The 21,101-nt window shown below is 34.6% G+C and overlaps 1 protein-coding gene across 4 annotated transcripts in view; it reads right to left on the bottom strand.

Annotated features, from left to right (window-relative positions):
- Positions 1-21,101, bottom strand: part of SGCZ (sarcoglycan zeta) — a 749,844-nt gene that overhangs the window by 125,772 nt on the left and 602,971 nt on the right. For all 4 annotated transcript variants that reach the window (XM_027077262.2, XM_053216358.1, XM_027077264.2 and 1 more), the window contains exon 4: positions 1,478-1,565. In XM_027077262.2, coding sequence (XP_026933063.1) covers positions 1,478-1,565 — 88 coding nt within the window. The remainder of the gene's footprint in view (positions 1-1,477; positions 1,566-21,101) is intronic.

Genomic DNA, 21,101 nt, shown 5'->3' with positions numbered 1-21,101 from the left:
GACAATAAAGGCTTGCAGCTCCTAGGACTTCATGTATTCTCTAAAATTTACTGAGCATTAAACAAGGGGAGTTATGATGAGATATGAGATCTTCTATGAAGCATCAGACTGTGACTTTAAGCAGATTTTAAAAGTAAATATTCAGAAGAATTACATCCCAATTATTTCATATCTAATTAGCATTAATGTTTTAAAGAGATAATGTTATAGACATGGCATTATGGACCTTCTTTCATGCTTACACCGCAGGACCACATTGCAGCCCTCTGGAGTTTCCCAAACATGATTGCTTGCAACTTAAATTTAAATAAGGGAGACTACTGAAAAAAAAAGTAAGTACAAACAAAACTAGCGCTGCCCATTAATACTATCTCTTATTCAACTTTTCAGTTTATCCTCCTTTTATTTTTCTCCTCCAGTATTCAAATGATGACAAGTGACCAACTTTAATGATGTGAACAATGTATAAAATAAAATTCAATTATTATGAATAAAGTACAATTGTATGTTTTGGAAATACATGTATGATAAAATATAAATTTCATTTTTGGCTTCATTAAGGCAAATAGCATTTCAAAAAGTGTTTCATATACCTACAAAGGAAGTAGACAGTCAAATTCATATTGCAAACCTCACATTTCAAATGCCATGTACTTGTGTAATTTAAAAAGAAATATCGGAAACATGCATTTGTATTAAGGTATTCATTAATTTCTCATTAAGATAAGGATAACTCATTCCTCAAGTTGTAATTTGCTATTTATACTTTTATATACATACATATATTATCAATAGTAGGTAATTTCCCAACAGAAAAATACAGTATTCTAAAGATATTTTAGCATTTACATATAAATCAAATCTTATTGTTTTACATAATTAGAACTGACTTTTTATTTGCCATTTTTCTTATAAAAATTAAGTCAAATAATAATGCCATGTAATATGAATCTCTAATTTCTTTACAATATGAGAAAATACTAATAACATTTTATCATTAGCATAACTTCTAAAGCATATAAACCTTAAAATTTAGATAAACTCAATACCAAATTCATAAGTAATTGATAAATGCTAAGATTTGTTATATTTAACTAACCATGTCATTTCTAATTATTACTAGCAGATAATATTTATTAGGAATGATTTACCTAAAACAAAGGATATATAGACTACATGATGTTATATCTCACATGCTTTGTTAGGAAAATGCTGCATTTCATAACCTAAGAGGAATAACAAAATATTTGTACTTGTCTCATAGTAACACCCTGACAAGAAAGAGTAAGAACTAGCAAATAGAGGAAAGTATAACTAACTTATGAAATATCAAATCATGTGCAAGGTAACTGGGCTAAAAAAGGATGTCTGGTTTATATTAGAGAAATAATATACCTTTGCTTTCCCCAATTTAAACAATCCCCAAATTTTAAATGGAGTAAGATGCTACGAACAATCTTAACTCCAAAGCACTCACCTACTGTCAGCTGTCCAGTTAACTGCCCCATGTGATTTCTCGCATTCACTGTTACATTCCTGTCAGACTGTAAGACCAGTGGACTATCCTGGGAAACATGTATAAAATAAAGAAATCAAATAAAAAATAGAAATATAGTCAAACTTAATATATAAAACTATGCTGCATTTGATTGGGTACTACCAGAATTCTAATTCTTTGCTTTATATTAAGCAGTTATTTTAACATCCCAAACATTGGTTGAACAACGTGATAAAAAGATAGGGGTGCTTCATAATAATGACTTGAGGGGATAGGAATGTTTCCACTTTGGTAAATGGGCATTAACTATTCAATGCAATGATTTCCAACTCTACCGAATGCTGTACAGTCAAGGTGTAGTAACTCCTCCCCTCTCCATCTCCCATTGGAATACATGCCTACCATGGAGATGTTTTAAACCCTACCCAAAGGAGGAAACCCCTTTTTAAGTTGAGTTTGCACTTTCAGATCCCACCTTAAATATCATCTCCTCAAAATTGCCTCCCCTGATCACCGTAACTACAGATTCATTCAATCCCCAAACCCCCCAGTCTCCACTTATTTGGTTCAAAACACCCATCACAAGACAAATTTATTTTGCCTGGGTATGTGTTTACTTGTTTGTTTATTTCTGTCATAAGAAGAAATGTCCTTGGGAAAGGGACCATAGAAATCACACATATACAATTACATCCTCAATACTTAGCATGCTGCTGAAAAAAAAGCATTTACTAGGTATTTACTGAGTGGGTAAATAAATCTTCATAATAAACATGATACTAGCTTGTGTATTTACCTCACATGGAAATGCCCTGTAAATCATAAAATGGATTATGTAGGGAGGTTTATAGAATATAAGTATATAAGATATTTGCCTGGAAATTCTCCCTTAGTATATGTAACCTTGGTTAGATGTTTACTTTCATCACTAATTTAGGACTTAACAGTGACATAATTTATTGAAGGACAATACCATTGCCTTAGGAACCTACATTTTGGGCTTTTGCCACCAATGTATCACATAAGTAACTTACAACTGCCTAAATTTTCATTTTTATGATCTAAAACATAAGCAGGGTGATCATTTACAAACTGTCCATCCATTCATTCATCAAATATTTGCTGAGTGCTCACTATGAGTGCTGCAATGTTCTAGAGGTTTGAGAAATTTCAGTGATCAAACAGAACGGTACCTGCCCTCATGGAGCTTTTAACCCAGGTAATAAAATTCTATGAAAATCTCTCCCAGTACCATCCTCACCATCCAGGTGGTATGTCACTTCTGTGTCAGTGTGGATACAAAAGTGCTTTTATATACAAGCCATACAAAAATTCATTTGAGATTAGCATTTGAGGTTTGTGATTTGGATATTCATGGGTGGACTCCATGGGCTTTTTCCTAAAGTTGATTTGTATGACATCTGACTAGATGCAAAGCAGTGATTGAAGATGTACACACACACACACACACACACACACACACACATGCGCGCACACTTTTAAAAGTGGGTTTTGCTATTATGTCTACTCTGAGATTTTATCTATCATCTACCTATCTATCTATCTATCTATCTATCTATCTATCTATCTATCTATCTATTTTTAATTCAGAGAGAAAGAATGTGCAGGAACAGAGGAGAGGGGCAGAAGGAGACGGAAAGAGAGAGAATCTTAAGCAGGCTCCACTCTCAGCACAGAGCCCAATGTGGGACTTGATGCTACAACCCTAGGATCATGACCTGAGCCGAAATCAAGAGTCAGACGCTCAACTGACAGAGGCAGTTGCTTTAAAAAAGCAAACCGGGAGCCCCAAGGTTTGCGTTTTTAAAAATTAATTTTCCACATTGTGAAGAATACATTTATTCTGTAGAGTGAGACTGGTTGTACAAAAAACACTATGGTTAATTTCATTCACCGCCTCTCTTACCACAACTCATTTTTTTGTGCCACAAATCACAAGTGTTCTGTGTATAGTTTGAAAATATAAATCTAGGTATAGGTACTTCTATGCTGTGGACATCCATCTTTGAAAATATTCAAAATTAATTACATCTTTTTTTCTGAGCAATATGTTCTAATTCTGTTTACAGTGTAGGTCATGGACTAAGGACTGCATGCAATTACATCCAGCACATGGTTCTTAAAAGCACACAAAGATTCTATTTAAGTTGGTAAAATTAATTACATGTAATTCATTCACTAAAAAATGTTTTTTTAATTAAATAAAATCAATATGAATGTAAGAAACAGCACAAGCCTTTACAATATTGTAGTTCAATACACCATGAAGATATATTGGTTGAATTTTAATTCAGATTGTTACAATATTTTTATAAAATAACATATAATGTTACACATGTTATATATAATATGTTATAAAATAGCAGATATAATCTATAAATATACATTATAAATATATCATACATAAATATATTTATATTATATATATAAATAATACATAATTAATGTTTATATGTTTAAAAGTTGATGACAAGATATGCTTTTATTTGCTTGGCTGAGCCTAAATTTCTGTGAACCATAGCATAAAAAAAAAATAACCATTAACATTATGTAATTTCAGGACCATGTAAGTATATTAAAATAATTACTGCTTTACTAAATTTTTTAAGAAGACAGAAAAGTGCATTTTAAAAGTCAATAAGAATTTCATCTAATTTAGTAGGGAGATAGACTTGGGTTAGAAGTAAGGCATCATTATGTCATAGTTTACAACATTTCTATCTACTTCTCTCTTACTGTAATCACAGAAATGTTGAGGTTCTCCCCCTAGCATTCATCCCTCCTCTTCTGTGAATCCACTAAATTTCCCCTCAGAATTCAATTTTTATATATCTGTATTAAAACTTTACTATGATAAAAATAGCAATCTTGTTACTAAAACCAGAAACATATAGCTAGGAGGGGTAATGAACAATTCTCTATGTTGTATTCATGTAGTATCGATATATTATTATGTTATGCTGATTTGTTAAAGTATAATTAGGTGAGCTGAATCGAAACAACTATCGGAGCGCCTGGCTGGCTCAGTCAGAAGAATATGCAACGTTTGATGGTGAGGTTGTGAGTTTGAGAAATCACATAAATAAATAAATAAATAAATAAATAAATAAATAAATAAATGAATGAAATAAGTAAATTAATTAATTAATTAATTAAAAAAAACAAGTTACTTTTCATTAAACAAAATGTAATGCATTTAAGTGCATCATCTTCCCTGAAAAATTACACTATCATTTCTGCATTATATATCAGCTCGGTGACATCTCTGTGAGTTAGAACCATGGCTTATGCATGACCTTTTACATAATATCCACTCATTACTAAGTAAAATATACATATACATGATAAAAGTGTATATGATAAAACTGATAGAAACTCTTTCAATCATCTAAAGAAGTACCATCCTCAGCAATTTATAAATCTAATACGAAACCCTTTTTTTAGGTAAAAATTAGTACCACGAAACTACCTCTTTGCAAAAACAACTGACATTTAACGCTTTATAAAGCTCCTTTGTTGTGTTCCTCTCTCCAAAGATCTATACGTAAGAAAATTATTTCCTTGAATAAATTGTTGCTTTCCACTCTCTTCTCTACATGCCCTCCTTATAGTCTTTTGTATTCTATTCCTGTGTTCCAAGACTTTGAAAGCTGGTGTCTAATTTCACAACATAGCAGTACTCTCTTACAGCTTATTCTTGCTGAGAACACAAAGGGGAGAAACTTACTTGGTAAGTAGGAATACGACATATAAATTTTGTGTGAGGGTAAGTAAGTAGGTGTAATATTATTCTGTACAATACAGTGATATAAACATGTTTTCTTTTTGGAGGAAAATCACTTCATCTTTGATTCAAATATTTGTCCTTCAAAATCAAGGAAACTCCTGTGGCAGGCATATCATAGTATTCTGGACTTGACCTGCTTTTTGGCTGTGACTCTAGGAAACCTGTCTGCCTTCTTTGCTACCCTTGAGGCAAAGCACGTGGGAGACTCAGGAAGAAAAGCAATGGTGATGTTAAGAGGACCTGAAGTCCCCTGTTCATGATTCTTCTATGCACACCTTCTTTTTTCCTAGGTCCTGGTTGAAACCTTGCTAACGGTTTTAGAGAAATAATGCGAAATGTCCTTCTTATTTCGATGCTTTTGTCACAGGCAGTGCAAGTGACTAAGGTAAAAAAAAATCCCTTTCTTCTCATTTCTGTTGTGTCTACCTTTGTTTATCTCAAATATTTACTGATTACCTACGATGTACCCAGCTCTTCGCTGCTAACTGGGTAAAAAACAGAAACAAGGGACAAACTTTCTCTTCTTAATGAGTTCATAACCTAGCACATAAAGCTAGACAATTAACCACATAAATAAAACAACAACAACAACAAAACACAGAGAATGTTACCAGTAAGAGGCGGCTGTAGCAGAGACTTCTCTTACAAAGCAGAAGTTATACTGATGCGAAGATACTGTTGTTATATACATATAAGGTGTATGTAAATAAGGCACTTCAGATACTCATTCTTTCACACCTACTAAGTTGTAGTGGAAACAGTAGTCAAGGACAGCAGTAGCTAGCCCCTACTGGCTTCATCATGCCGGACTCTGTTCTAAACACATTACATGTATGAGCTCACCCACTTCTATGGCTTAAAATAAAACCACCCATAAAAGAATCAGGAAATAAAGTGGTTGTAAGACGGACAGTGCACCCCCCTGTTTGAGTTCAAATAGTTAAGTCTGTCAAACACTTTCTGCTTGACTTGGCAAATCAATCCATCTCTGTACCACGATTTGTCTTCATCTGCAAATGGGGTAATAATACATAATCTGTGAGCTTTTTATAACCAATTGATGAGACAATATATACAAAACGCTTAGATTAGTATCTAGCCTTTGCTGAAGGCACTCGTAGCGCTTGCTTTTATTATTTATTCCTCACTGTAATTATAGTATTCTACTAATAATAGTTCTAGCTACTATCATTTCTGTTTTGCAAAAGAATAAATTCCATCAAAGAAAGTATAAGTCACTTGCTTTAAATCACACAGGTAATAAATGACAGATCAAATATTTGAACCCAAGCAATTTGGGTCTAGATAGAATCTTCCTTGTCAACTGCTATGAGATACTACCTCTCTGATAGTGATTAAATTCTAGGCTTTTTACACTGTCAGATCAAAATGTGAAAATAAATTTGAAAAACAGGTGAAGAAAGTATGATTTGAGATTAAACACTGTAGTCTCTAAAGGGACTGATACATACACTGTCTTAGAGGATAAGATGTGCCCTCCACAATGTCATCATCCACGTTTCACTAAGAGTCTGGTCCATTTTGTTTCATTTTGCTTTCTCAGGTTCTAGACAAGAGTACATAATCCTGAACTTCTCTCTGCACACACATTTTAGAATGTATCACCTATAAGAGTCTCCCTATTTGCTACACTGAAAGGGAACGAAGTTAATGATTCTTATTGTTCAGTGTCAATGGCCTGAAGATGGCATGTCAGGTCTTGAATTGATACGGTTTAAAGTCAGGTAAGGTTTCTTATCCTCACTGACAGAAATTTTACTACTTTGCAGTAAACTTGCATCATCCTCACATTCTCAATCTTCCTTTTCCTCTACCTCCAATCAGCTGTGTTAGAAGCACCTCTTAAATATACCTTTTCCTGTCATTTCCTGTGACCACCTCTGAAATAGACTCATAACTCACATCACAATAACCACTTTTCCTTACATTGATTCTTCATATGCAGTGTTATATTTCTTTTTTTTTTTAATTTTTTAATGGATGTCTACATTTTTGAGACAGAGAGAGACAGAGCGCAAGTGCGGGAGGGGCAGAGAAAGAGGGAGACACAAGAATCCAAAGCAGGCTCCAGGCTCTGAGCTGTTAGCACAGAGCCCAAGTCGCAGGGCTCAAACTCAGGGACCGTGAGATCATGACATGAGCTGAAGTCAGACGCTTGACCAACTGAGCCGCCCAGGCACCCCTGCAGTGTTATATTTCTAAAACATTTAAAAAAAAATATTCGCGTGCTTGAATTAAAACAAAACAAAATAAAACACTTATTGATTCCTCATTCCCAGCTTGGAAAAAATTCACATTCATAACATGTAAGGTACTTTAGAATATGATCCACTTCTGCTTTTAGCTGTCTTTCCTACTACTCCACCATGTAAGAATGACCCACATTTCCCATGTTTCTGAAAATATGCTACTTCTGTGTATTCTCATCTTCTGTTCCCTAAGCCTGAAATTCTTTTCCACTTCTCCATGAAACTGTCAAAATTATAGATATTTTTCAAGTTTCAGATCAAAGTTGCATCCTTTGTGAAGGATTCCTGCTCTCCCAGAATTAAAATTCCCCTCCCGCTCTCTGATTTCACAATGAGTGTTGATGTCTATCACGGTACTTGTCACAAGATTTTTGCTTTGCTTTGTTTTGATCATTCCTTTGTTTATATTCTGTTAGACTGGACTGTCCTGAAAGCACAAGTATGTTGTCATTTTCTTTTACGCATGCAGCCTTTTGAAAGCTTGGTTTGTTTCATGCTTGGCACCTAGTTCATGTTCAATAAATGTCTGTTGACTGAATGAACTGAGCTGAACACATTTACAACATAATGCACTCAGGCTACCTATGTTTACCTGGATTTCTGTTCAGGCCACACAGAATTTACCAAACTCTTGCTACTTTTTTTTTTTTGGCCCAGAGCAAGGTTTCCAAAACGCCATGTAAGTGGAACAAGTCATATCACATTATGATTTGATTTCTATTCATTATCTCTCTGTGCAAGGCAGACTTTACCTCCTGTCCTTAAGCACTGGACCTGATGCTTCTTAGCTTCTTAAGAAGCTGAAAAAAAGGTCATTTTTTAACTCTTTAGTTAACAATACAATTACTTGAAATTTTATTTCCTTCAGAATGTAAAGCATTTAGCTGTTGAAATTTGTACTTTAAAGGCAGAAGTATTGATCATGAAAAGGAATATATCTACAGATGTTTAAGTGACTCCCTTAAATTCTCAGTGCTCACATTTTAACCTGAATGTGAAATAGTAAAGGGGAGAGAGCATTTATTCAATAATTAGCTGTTCTGTGTTTCTATTCCCACATTTTTATTGAGAATTCTCCACTTTCATTAATTCTTTGTTATAAATTCTCAAGTCATTGAGGTCACTACACAGAATATCTTGTGTGAATGATCTATGACTTCTGATGGCCCTTCTGGCTCTTTCCTGCCTCTTTAAAGCTGCATAGTAAAGAGAGTGGTAAGAACGTACTCCTCCTGAGGGCCTCCTTATCTCAATTGCTATTGATGAATGCATCTTCAGAATAATGACACAGGGAGCAGTTTTGCACAGAGTTCTATTTACATTGAATCTTTGGTAATCTGCCACTTCCTATTATCATTCAAAATACTCCAACTCAACTTTTACCCAAGTGTAGGCTTAGAAAACTTCTTGAATCAGCATCCCAAAAGGGAAAAGTATTATGTCTACCTAAAGCAATAAAGATCCGGATCAATGAAAGGCCATTGTTATTTTAACCAGATGACATTAAATTCCCAGAGATGCCTCTTTTCCTTTCAGGTGACATTGGCTGAACCAGGGAAATAATCTCCTCTTTTTACTTCTTTGTTGAGTTTCCACGTTGTCCCTTCAGTCTTTCTTCAGGCTGATCTTGCCCTTGTACTAGTTCATGGGTGCCAACCTGTTCACTCTCTGCCCAATTCAGAGCCTGAATGAGGTATCCTACAACTGATGGGAGAGAGGCGACTGGGTATTGCCTCGTTAGAATGCACACATTGTACTCACTTTAATGGGCAGAAAGAAACTTTAGAGTGTATGTAAGTATCTTTTGTTTAACCAGTTCACATGCCCTTAAAAAATAAAGGGATTAATTCTTTTAAATCATTTATTCATATGGAACAAGGAATAATTTAAGTCTTCTAGAAATGGAACTACCCAATCATGAATCAGGAGGTATTTCAGAAAAGCACTGTACAAAGCCTCTTCCACCTCTTTCACAATAAAATGCTACAGGCTATGCCATGTATGTATTTGTATATGAAACAGACTTTATCATATATAAATGTAAGAGATGAGGAAAAATAGAGAGTTAAGTAAGGCGCTCAATTAAATTATTTTTCTTTTATCTTGCTTGAAATTAGAATTCAAGAAAAGATAAGAAATCTGTGGAATCTAAAAATCTAAAAAGTGCAGCACACCTAACCAAAAATTCATTTTTCTCAGATAAGATGTATGTAATTTACCAAGAAATGCCTATGTTGAGTAAAGGAATAGGGATAGAAAAGTTAAAAGAAAAAGAATTTATTGGATTATTTCCCATAGAAATATCTCCATTCATATTAGTTAAGTTTCTTCTAGTTAAAATAACAACAACTACAACAACCACAAATCTTTCTCTTCAAATCTAGTTGGCTTGTGAAGCACGTCAAGTATCTGAAATATTAGGACCAAATTGTTAGTTGATTGTGTGTGTGTGTGTGTGTGTGCGTGTGCATCTATGCTGTTACTGAATTTCTGCAGAAACAGATGAGGGAAATCAGCAACATAATGATTACGACAAAATTATTCCATAATAACAAAAGATAATGGAATGACAAAACAGGTAATAAGAATAACAACTGGTTATAAAGTTAAATACGTACATCATGGTTATAGTACTTGTGATGGTTACTTTTATATATCAACTTAATGGGGCTATGGAGTACCCTGATATCTGGTTAAACATTATTCTGGCTGTGTCTGTCAGGGTGTTTTTGAATGAGATTAAAATTAAAGTTGGTAGACTGAATAAAGCAGATTGCCCTCCCCAGTGTGGGTTCACCTCATCCATCCACCGAAGACCTGAATAGAACAAAAAAGGCTGGGTAAGAGAATTTGCTCTCTCTGCCTGACTGTCTTTGAGCTAGGACATCAGCCTTCTCCTGCTTTCTGACTCAGACTCAGACTGGAATTTTACTCTTGGTTCTGAGGCCTTTGGATTTGGACTAGCCTCTCCTGGGTCTCCAGCTTTCTGACTGCAAAGCCTAGGACCTCTCAGTGTCCATACCTGCGTGGATAATTCCTTATAATAAATATATAATCATATATATTTATAATATGACGTAATTATAATAGTATCATAAAATATTATATATATGTGTGTGTGTATATATATGCATACACATAAATATAATAGATATAGAGGGAGACACAAAGAAAACCTATATATAGGTTACAATTTTTGTGTAGATAATTTTTGTATTTCTGTTAACCCATGAGAAACTATATATAGATTCTCTGGAGAACCCAGACTAATATAGTACCTTATTAATTACCAAAGGAACATGGTAAAAATATCTAACTGGATATTAAGCAACAAACTGACCCTTCAGATAACATTTATTATGTTTGTACAATAGTATGTATGATTTTCCATGCTTTGAAGCATTTTATTAATTATGATTATACCTTTGCTGTATCTGATAAGTTAATTGTGCAAAAAGCATAAGAATAAATCCTTTCTCGATTTGTGTAATCATTACTTTGAAACAGGTAGCGATTTTTATCCTTTCTCTGTCAACTAAATAAAAGGGTAGAAAGTATTCCTGGGATTACGTTTTCAAATAACTACAGCACTTTCAAATTTCTGACTTTTTTTGTTCATGCTAAAATAACACAAGCAATAATCCTTGGTCTCTTTTCAGGAAAGTCTAATGATGACAGGTTTGAGGGCTAGAAGAAATGTAAAATTAATTCTATTTTTAGCTATATAAAAATGGTAACTATAGCATCTGTGGTCAGCGAACATTTAGAATATGTCAGACCAATTAGCACATGACACGACTAGAGAAATTACTCTAACCTGACACTTAGAAATTTGTAAAGCTCACACAAATCAACTCCAGATCTTTCTACACTCAGACTGGGGTGAAGCCTGAGATTCTTCATGCCTAACAAGCTCCCAAGTGAGCCTATGGTACTGCTGTGCAGATGACTGAATAGTATAGGACCTGTTTGGGTGAGGTGTAGGAATGGAGAGAGACTTACAAAGAACTGCTTACTAGAAGCTTCTGCATGTGCAGGGTGGCCTGAACCCACAGATCAAGCAGAAAACTGCAGCTGCCTGAAAAAAAATTTTTTGAACCATTCCCCATAGCATGGCAAGCCTATGTTTAACCCACAGATTTATAAATTAGGACATGTTTGCCCTCTACTTCCCAACCTCCATGGAAAATACTGTTCACCAACCCGTGTCCACTTTTACCTGTGCATATGGCAGTTAGGCTACATTTTCTAGTCTTTCTTGTAGGTAGGTCTGGCCATACAACCAAAGTTGTAGTCAAAGAAATAGAGGCTGATATAAAAGTTTGCAGGCCTGGACTACAAAAGCCTGTCATGTGCTAACTTCTCTGTATGAGGCCCCAGGTGTTATGGGAAGACACACGGAGAGGACCTGGGCCGCTAAATGTCTATACAGATCTGAGACACCAGTCCTAACAACACCACCAGACTGTGAGGTGAGAGAGAAATAATTTTTCTACTTAAACTAACCCATGAGATACCAAAGTTATCTATTACAGAAGTGTGCCTATTCTGATACAATACCCTTCCTTCTCTTCTATAAGGAGTTGACAGCCCCAGTATTTTCACCCAAGGCCTCCTCACTGCACTGACCTGTGCAAGGCCTCCCTCCCTGTCTTAAGTGTTCTCCATACTCCTCTCCTTCAATAATCATGCTGACATTTCTCATAACACTGATATACTCTCAGAACATTATTAGGCTACAAATTGAACTGTTAAATGATATACTTAAATGTGATGATGTTTAACAATGTATTTTTCTCTCAGGAGTAATTAATCAAATTGGCTTCAGCTGGAAGAGAAATCTACAAACTTTTTCTTAAAGGGCCAGATAGTAAATACTTTAGACTCTGTAGACCATGCAGTTGCTGTTGGAACTATTCCACACTGCTTCCGTAGCTTAAAAGTAGCCACAAACAAGACATGAATGGCCATGTCATGTCTGTTTTGTAGTAAAAGCTTACTAACAAAAAAGAGGCACCCATTTACACACACTGGAAAGTGACTTCTGATCTAAAGAATGAATCTGACGAATTTCAGACCTCAAAGTTATAGCAACTATTTACCCAATGTTTTTCAAAATAATGTTATCATCTAACAGTTTTATTTTTGAATGATTTTTAAATAAATACATATAGTGTTAACTTTGTATGCATTTTTAATATAAGAATTCATATAAAAAGAATTTAGTTAAAAAAGTGTAAGTATTATAAATCTAGGTATAAATTTCACTTTGTAAAATTCTGCTTAGGATACTTCTTAATTCTAGAATCTGATGACTCCTGTCTTTCATCAACTTTGGAAAACAGTCATCCATTATCTCTTCAATAGTGCCTTTACTTCATTCTTTACATCCTTTCCATGAGGAATTTCCATTATATATGCAATATACCTTCTCTCATTCTATCTCTATGTCTTCTTAACTCTGTCTCCTACTTTCCATCTCCCTATCTCATTGCTACCGCTGGCTGAGGGCTTCAGCTCTTGTGTATGGACTTCTCATTTCAGCTGTGTTAGTGATCTGTTAAGCTATTCACTGAGTTATCCTTTCATTGATATATCTTTTATTAAGAAATTTGGTATTTTTTCACATCGACCGGTCAATTGTATTTGTTTATGTTACTGCTTTTCATTTGCTCTCTCATTATTCCAGTTTGTTTCTTGAGCATTATTAAAGATAATATTTTAATATTCTGTAGCTGAAAATTATAATTGCTGGAGGAGTTTAGAGATCTAAGTGAATGAATCATTGTGTTGAATTTGTCTCCTGTTGCCACATTCCTGCATTGTTTCTTTTTGTTGTTTGTTGTTTTAGCTCATGGTTAACATGCAAGAATTTCCAGGAACCTGGAATAAGGAAGCATTCTTTTGGAGAAGATTTGTATTTGCTTCTGCTAGGCACTGGAGGACAGTACTATCTGGGAAGATATGAATTCAAGAAGGCAGGATAACATTTACAAATCCTCACAGGATACAGTATTTATAGCCATAATGGCCTGATGTTCCTTAGGCTGTTCAGATGGCTATTTATTCCCATGGGTTGAAGTTTTACGTACTGTTAACTGTTACCTTGGGAAACTCTGATTTCAGCCTTCACATCCTACTGTTTTTTCAACTCTGTTTATTTTTTTTGTTTTGTGTTGTTTTGTTTTGGGGGGATTTTTTTGGACTTATGTTTCCTCCATTACCTTTTTCAAAGGAAAAACTTCAATTATGTACATCTTTTTGAAATTTACGACACATGCAGGTTGCCAGTGGGACTTTATTTCACAACACAGAGTCTGCAAATTAATTAGAAGTCAAAGGCCTCATTGTGTACCATTTTTAGATAAAAGTAAATTTATTACTCAAAAAATATAAAGAAGCTTGAAGTATAGAGATGAGGGTTGAGAAGAAATAAAGTAAAATAATCACGCCGATTTTAAGGATAGAATAGAGAGCAACCTGAAGTTAGACAAGTTAGTACCCAGACAGATATATTATCAGAGCCTGCTGGAAAGTAGGTATGCATATGTGTGTAAATGCTCCTGTGTGAAGGAAGGATGTTTGCAAATTCAGAGTTTATAAGTTGCCAGATCACAGGTGAAGTCATAAACAACTACGATACATCGCTATATGATAATAGCAGAGCACATACTTATTCATTTTGGTCTAATCCTTAAAAACAGATTTTAATTCTATTTCCTAGAAAGATCAGTGGAATTCATATATGGAATTCATATATGAATAAATGAATGTTTATCGGTGTCTCAAAGCTTATCCATTCTTCAAAAAATATTTTATCTATTTATTTGTATTTTCATAATAATCTTTTATTTTTCGTTTTTTTTTAAGATCTTATTATTATCTATTTTTAGGTAGGCTTCACACCCAGCATAGAGCCCAATGAGGGGCTTGAACTCATAACCCTGAGATCAAGACCTGAGCTGAGATCAAGAGTTAGACGCTAAACCAACTGAGCCACTCAGGTACCCCCCAAAAAGTACTTTTTAAATCACAAAGAAAAAGTTGTTTTGCAAAATGAGCTATCTCTATTAAAACTGTAGAAACAGTTAAAAGCTTCTAAATGTAATAAATTAACTGTTAATATTAGTGAATATTGGACTTAAAGGAATTTTTCCATTAAAGCATAGAATTTGTGATATGAGAAATCAGTGAACTCTAGTTGAGACATTATTATAGGATTTTTTGGAGTCACTTTTACACATAAAAAAGTATTACAGTTTTTCTCAGCTGTTCTATTTTCCATAAAGATAAAAGACAGATGCCATTTGAAGAGCAAACACACTGAGGAGGAAAACATAAAATATTTATGTTTTTATTAAGACTGTACTTCTTCCAAAAAGATATTAAGTGTGTTATAAACTTAAACACAATGTTAAATTGGGCACTAAAATTTACAAACAGAACTAAAGGCCTTTTAAAACATGAGAAATAAATGTGTCCGGACCCATATCTTGCTGCTCTGTTGCAACAAGCTTGTGCTACAGTTGAACCCTGAATTTTACTTTGCTTTTCTAGCAGTTAAGGCAAAAAAAAATGTTATGTTATAAAATTGTCATGGCCTGAGAAATGCAAGCGGAGAAATATTTAGGGAGGGATATTTTCCATTACTATTAGCCTTTAATCTCCAAGAAGTTTAAATGTGTTCATTTAAACCATTTGTTTCCAGGGGCGCCTGGGTGGCTCAGTCAGCATCCGATCTTGCTCTCAGGATGGTGACTTCGAGCCTTACAATAAATAAATAAATACAAATAAGTAAATAAAGCATTTGTTTCCAAATTCAGGCCAATCAAATAGTGTGCTGTGCTGTCTTCCCCGAGGCCTGCCTGATTTAGGCACCAGATGTTGAACGCTAAGGAAGAAGTCAGAATTTCTACTTATGTCAGACAATAAGTGAAGCAGTAAAAATAAATGAATGAATCAAGTGTTAAAAATAGACAAGATTTTAAAATCGAATCCAGCTGTTACCTTTTTTTAATCTCCCACCATTGGTATGTCAAAAATAATCTATTGGTACGCATTGATGATTTATATTAATAACACATAAGATTAAAAACACTCTATTTTATCTTTTCTGCCAAATATATTTACAAGTAGAATGAATGTGTATACCTAACTATGTTAGAAATTTTAGGATGTAATTTAATCTTTTTATCTGTAGGAGGAACTTATAATGCCGGAAATTCATTATTCTAGTACGAATGGTCAATTTAATAAAGCTGTAGAGAGTGTAGAGGACTAATCTGTATTAACATCTACTCACATTTAACACTGTAAAATTCTTCACAATTAAGTAACTATTAATTTTCAAAAAGTTAAAAATAACTTCCTCATCTCTGAAGTGAGGCACTGAACTAGATTCCCTGCCATCATATACCTGTACTGAGTTCCTATTATCTCTCCAACTACAGCCGCTTTTGCTCCCAATTCCAATGGGCATGGAGATGGGAGGAGGGGGGCATCTAACGTGACACTGTCTGTGTCTGAGAGCTAATTCCAGATAATTCTCCCCTCCCCTTTCCTCCTCTCTAATCTTTGAATCTCACATCACCACACTACATAATCCACAAGTCTTGTTTGCTCTCACTCCTGGAAGTTTCCATCGTTTGGTTCACTCACTGTCGTTCTCTCCTCTTACTACATTCATCATTCTCAGTGCTTTCAGTTACCACATAGATGATTTTCTGATACTCTGAACTATTAAATTCTTGCTTTAAGTTCCCATGATCTTGTCATACACCCTTCAATAGCCTCTCTTGTGGTCATACTAAGACTGTCATTACTTAATAACTGCAACTTTTCCATTAACCTCCACCTCAAGCCTACCGCACCTGTCCTTCCACCTTACTTTTTCTAGTACCTGACATCAGATTAAAAAAAAAAATTCTTCTGGATTTAAAATTAGTATTAACTGATAAAAAACCAATTACATTACAAATTTGCTTTATGATCATCAAAAGGAAAAAAGAAGGAAAAATTTATCAGAAATCCTTACCACAACTAAAAATTTTAAGAAGATAATGACAAACTAAGACAAATCTGTCAAAACTTTCAGAAATGTTTCTCTTAATGATTTAGGTAGTTTCTTTTCTCCAATGAGTTTACATCTTTGTGGATAAATATTGCTTATTACTAGAGTGAAAAAGGTCTCAGTATGAGATATAATCTACTTTCTTGTGTAATATATGGACTGAGAGACTTATTTGCATAAATAAGTAAGTAGAAATAAGGAGATCTGGTATACAAAAGATACTTATTTTTCAAAACCTTTTGGAAGGTTATCCAGAAAAACTGCCATCACACTGATTTATCATCAACATTATAACTAAAAATACTGCTAGGTACACCTTCAATTATGCAATAAAGAACTAATCAGAAACCAACTAACATGCAAAATACTCTGTTACCCAGCCTTTGCATTTATTAGAGATCACCTTTCAGGGAGCATGCTTAAAAGGCTTTAATTAAACTAATTAAATGATTGTTTATATCTGATTTTTTCTTAAAGAGTTGCTTTGTTTAACACTACATTCTTTGGAATATGCTGGTGGAGTTGATAGATGGTTGTAGCATGTGATACACAAAATGCTTTCATTTTATCACATGCTACAGTTATATTTTTACCATTGCCTTGAAGCCAAACATTTGCTTTATTCTATTCATAAAAATGTCTACCATAGAGGCCTAATTCTTCGAAAGATATGAAAAATATATGCACGAGACATGGATTTTGCCACACAATCATTGGTTATATTAAACAAGATGCCACAAGTGTCTGTTATTGTGATTCCCTTTGCTTTTCTATTATTGGACTCTCCTTTAACTTTATTCATTTTTTAAAAATTTATTTACTTTGAGAGAGAGACAGGGACAGGGACAGAGACAGAGACAGAGACAGAGACAGAAAGGGCATGTGTGGGAGGAGGAGTGGTACCAGAGAGAGGGAGAGAAAAAAATCCCAAGCAGGTCCAGCACAGAGCCGACATGGGGCTTGATCTCAGGAACCATGAGATCAAGACCCGGGCCAAAATAAAGAGCCGGATGCTTAACTAACTGAGCCACTCAGGCATCCCATTATTGGACTCTCCTTTAAAAAAAAATAGGTTCAGGGGCACCTGAGTGGCTCAGTCGGTTAAGTGTTGGACTCTTGGTTTCAGCTCCTGTCATAATCTCCCGGTTTGTGAGGTGGAGATCCACACTGACAGCATTGGTCTCCACACTGACAGTGTGGAGCCCGATTGGGATTCTCCGTTTCTCCGCTCTCTTTACCCATGCTTGTGCTCTCTCTCTCTCTCTGTCTCTCTCAAAATAAACTTAAAAATTAAAAAAATAAATAAATAGATTCAATAATACTCGTGAGGGTGTGGAAAACACAAGGTCCCTAAGTGGAACTTGTTAGCACTCTAGTCACACCATTCTACAGGATAACAGAACTCAATATATCGACTCCCAAGATTACTCACTTCATGCTTCACTTAACATCGCTCTAGAGGTCTGACATGACTTTTTCTTTAAACAATTTTTTTAACATTTATTTATTTATTGAGAGAGAGAGAGAGAGAGAGCGAGCATGAGCAGGGGAGGGGCAGAGAGAGGGAGTCACAGAATCCGAAGCAGGCTCCAGGCTCTGAGCTGTCAGCACAGAGCCCGACGTGGGGATCTAACTCACCAGCTGTGAGATCATGACCTGAGCTGAAGTCAGATGCTTAACCGACTGAGCCACCCAGGTGAGGGGACCATGAGTTGTTTTTTTGTTTTGTTTTGTTTTTTAATTTAATTTTTTATTTTTTTAAATTTACATCCAAATTAGTTAGCATATAGTGCAACAAGGATTTCAGGAGGGGTACTAAGGAATCGACACCATGAGTTTTTGATACCCAGTTTGTGAAAGTCTTTCTCTCTTTCTATCTTGACTCCCTGAAGGTCTTTTAATCCTAAAACAATGAACCTTAAAGAAAGATAAAATGCATATTTTCTAATGAGGAAGACCTGGTTTTGCCTTGAGATTCCTCAAACTCTCCATCAGATAAGAATCACTGTTTTCACACTGCCAAGTTAACCTTACAGCCCACTTGTCTTCTCAATCATGGGAATCCACTCACAGAGGGCAAATTTGAATTGTCATTCTTTCTATGCTTACATCAGAATCTGTGCCATCAGACCATCTGATATTTATTTCTACTATAACCTTATTCAAGGAAATACTTACAGAAAATTGGTTAAAAGGTATGTTCTTCTGGTTACTCTTTATGCGAGGATTTAGCTAGACATATACAGAAAATTATTCACCATTCACTCTCAAAAATCAGTTTAATTTCACTCTATTTAAAAACAGTTTTCCCAATTTTTATCAGGGACACAATGTAAAACCATATTAAATGTGTTTCTATTTTTCCTCAAACTATTTTCACAACATTTACTATTTGGCTCCATGAATTTATGAGATACTATACAACAAATTTATTTGGCCATTTATGCTAGGAAGAGCTTTGTTTTCTTTAAATAACAGGTTATATTACTTTAGAAATTAAAATCACATAACCATGTAGTTTTTCCTTTTATTCTTTTTTTAAAACTTTTTTTTTTAATTTTAAGTAATCTCTACACCCAACATGGGGCTGAACTCAACCCCGAGATCAAGAGTCACATGCTCTACCAACTGAGCCAGTCAGGCACACTTTCCTTTTAATTCTTGAAGGTAAAATGAAAGCTGTAAGATAAAAACTATACAAAAAACTTTATTTTTTCTGATCTTGCCCTACTTTTAGTCTAAATTTTTTCAGTCCTACTTTTTTGATATTATATTTTATATGCTGCTACCTTTTGCAAATTTTTGTTATTTGTATTATACTTTCTGAAATGAGTGAGACATAATAGAAAAATAAAGTAGTACATAATAGCATAAATCATGCTAATATGCATATGCACATATTTAAAACATGATAATAAATACTGTGACCATTTTTTTTAATGTTTATTTATTTCTGAGACAGACAGAGAGAGAGAGAGAGAGAGAGCATGAATGGGGGAGGGGCAGAAAGAGAGGGAGACACAGAACCAGAAGCAGGCTCCAGGCCCTGAGCTGTCAGCACAGAGCCTGATGCAGGGCTCGAACTCACAAACCATGAGATCATGACCTGAGCCCAAGTCGGTCGCTCAACCGACTGAGCCACCCAGGCACCCCCTAAATGCTGTGACAATTTAAATTCATACAAAGCAATGCCAGAAATCTAGATTTAAATACAGATAGATAGGTATAGATAAGGATAGATATATCTACCTAACAATTCAAAATCAATAAAAAGATAACTTGCTTCAATATCTTTTAAACAATGATATGGCCGAGGATTTTGGTAACTGGTTGATATAAAAACCTTGTAGATATTTTGCTTGAAGCTAGGCTTTTAAACTATAAGACACCCAAAGTAGTGAGGTTGTGTTATTCATAAGAAGTACCATTAATTACCAGATCACTTTATATTTTTTGAAAGAAGCACCTTATATCCTAGCAGCAAACATGGATATCAAGCAATCATTTACGTATCTTAAGATAACTTAGGCAAAATTCTATGTTGTTCACCTAAGAAGATTATAATGGAAATAATTAAAAAGTAGGTATGTTCTTGTGAGGAAGAAAAGGACTTTTTTTTCTTCCAATTGAGTTTCTCCGGACACCAAAGTTACACCATTAATCACTAACCTGGCATATTCCGTTACAAATATGGAGCAGTGCATTAGTTCTCTATGCATTGAAAACTTCTACACATGCTGTCTATACCCGTAATCCCTGGAATCCTTCTAATTATGCATTAAAAGAAAATCAAAATCACACTCAAAAGATAGTTCAGAACCTCAGGCTAGCTCTAGAGATCCACTTGACATTCTGAATGAGCCAAGATAAACTAGTTACAGATTAACACTAGGTTCAAAAGTTATAGGTACAGTAAATTAACAGACAGGATAGAAAGAAATAGAACACAAGACTTATTACTTTTCCAAATAAAGTAAATGCTGAGATTATATCAACTAATAAAAAAACAGCATTCAAAATTCATCTAAATATTGTGATAGTGACTCTTACAGAGTGCATTCGAAAACATAAAATAATATAAATGTTTCACTGGATCAATGTGATATACTTGTGATTAGTTTACCTGAATGCAGGGAAAAGGAGCATTAAACTAGTTTCCACATGTTCAGATAATTTAGACTAACTTTTGTGTGATCTTTAGGTGTGAGAATTATGTGCAGCATGATAGAAATAAATGCGAAATAGGTCACTTTACAGAAATTATTGCAACGACATGTCTTTGCTCTCTTCATGCTGGCAACCTAACTTCTAAAAATCATTAGACGTTCTAAATAATGCAGCATAATGCAAAGGCAGAGAACAGGTTTTTAACCTTACAAAATGTTCAATAAGCACCTTAACCATCATCATGACATATACTTGGCTGCATCTTTGTGTTTGATTCCAGAATGTGCT

Source organism: Acinonyx jubatus, chromosome B1 (assembly GCF_027475565.1).
Source record: "Acinonyx jubatus isolate Ajub_Pintada_27869175 chromosome B1, VMU_Ajub_asm_v1.0, whole genome shotgun sequence".
Taxonomy (NCBI): domain Eukaryota; kingdom Metazoa; phylum Chordata; class Mammalia; order Carnivora; family Felidae; genus Acinonyx; species Acinonyx jubatus.
The sequence above is the reverse complement of the archived record's forward strand: the minus strand, read 5'-3'. Positions and strand labels throughout refer to the sequence as shown.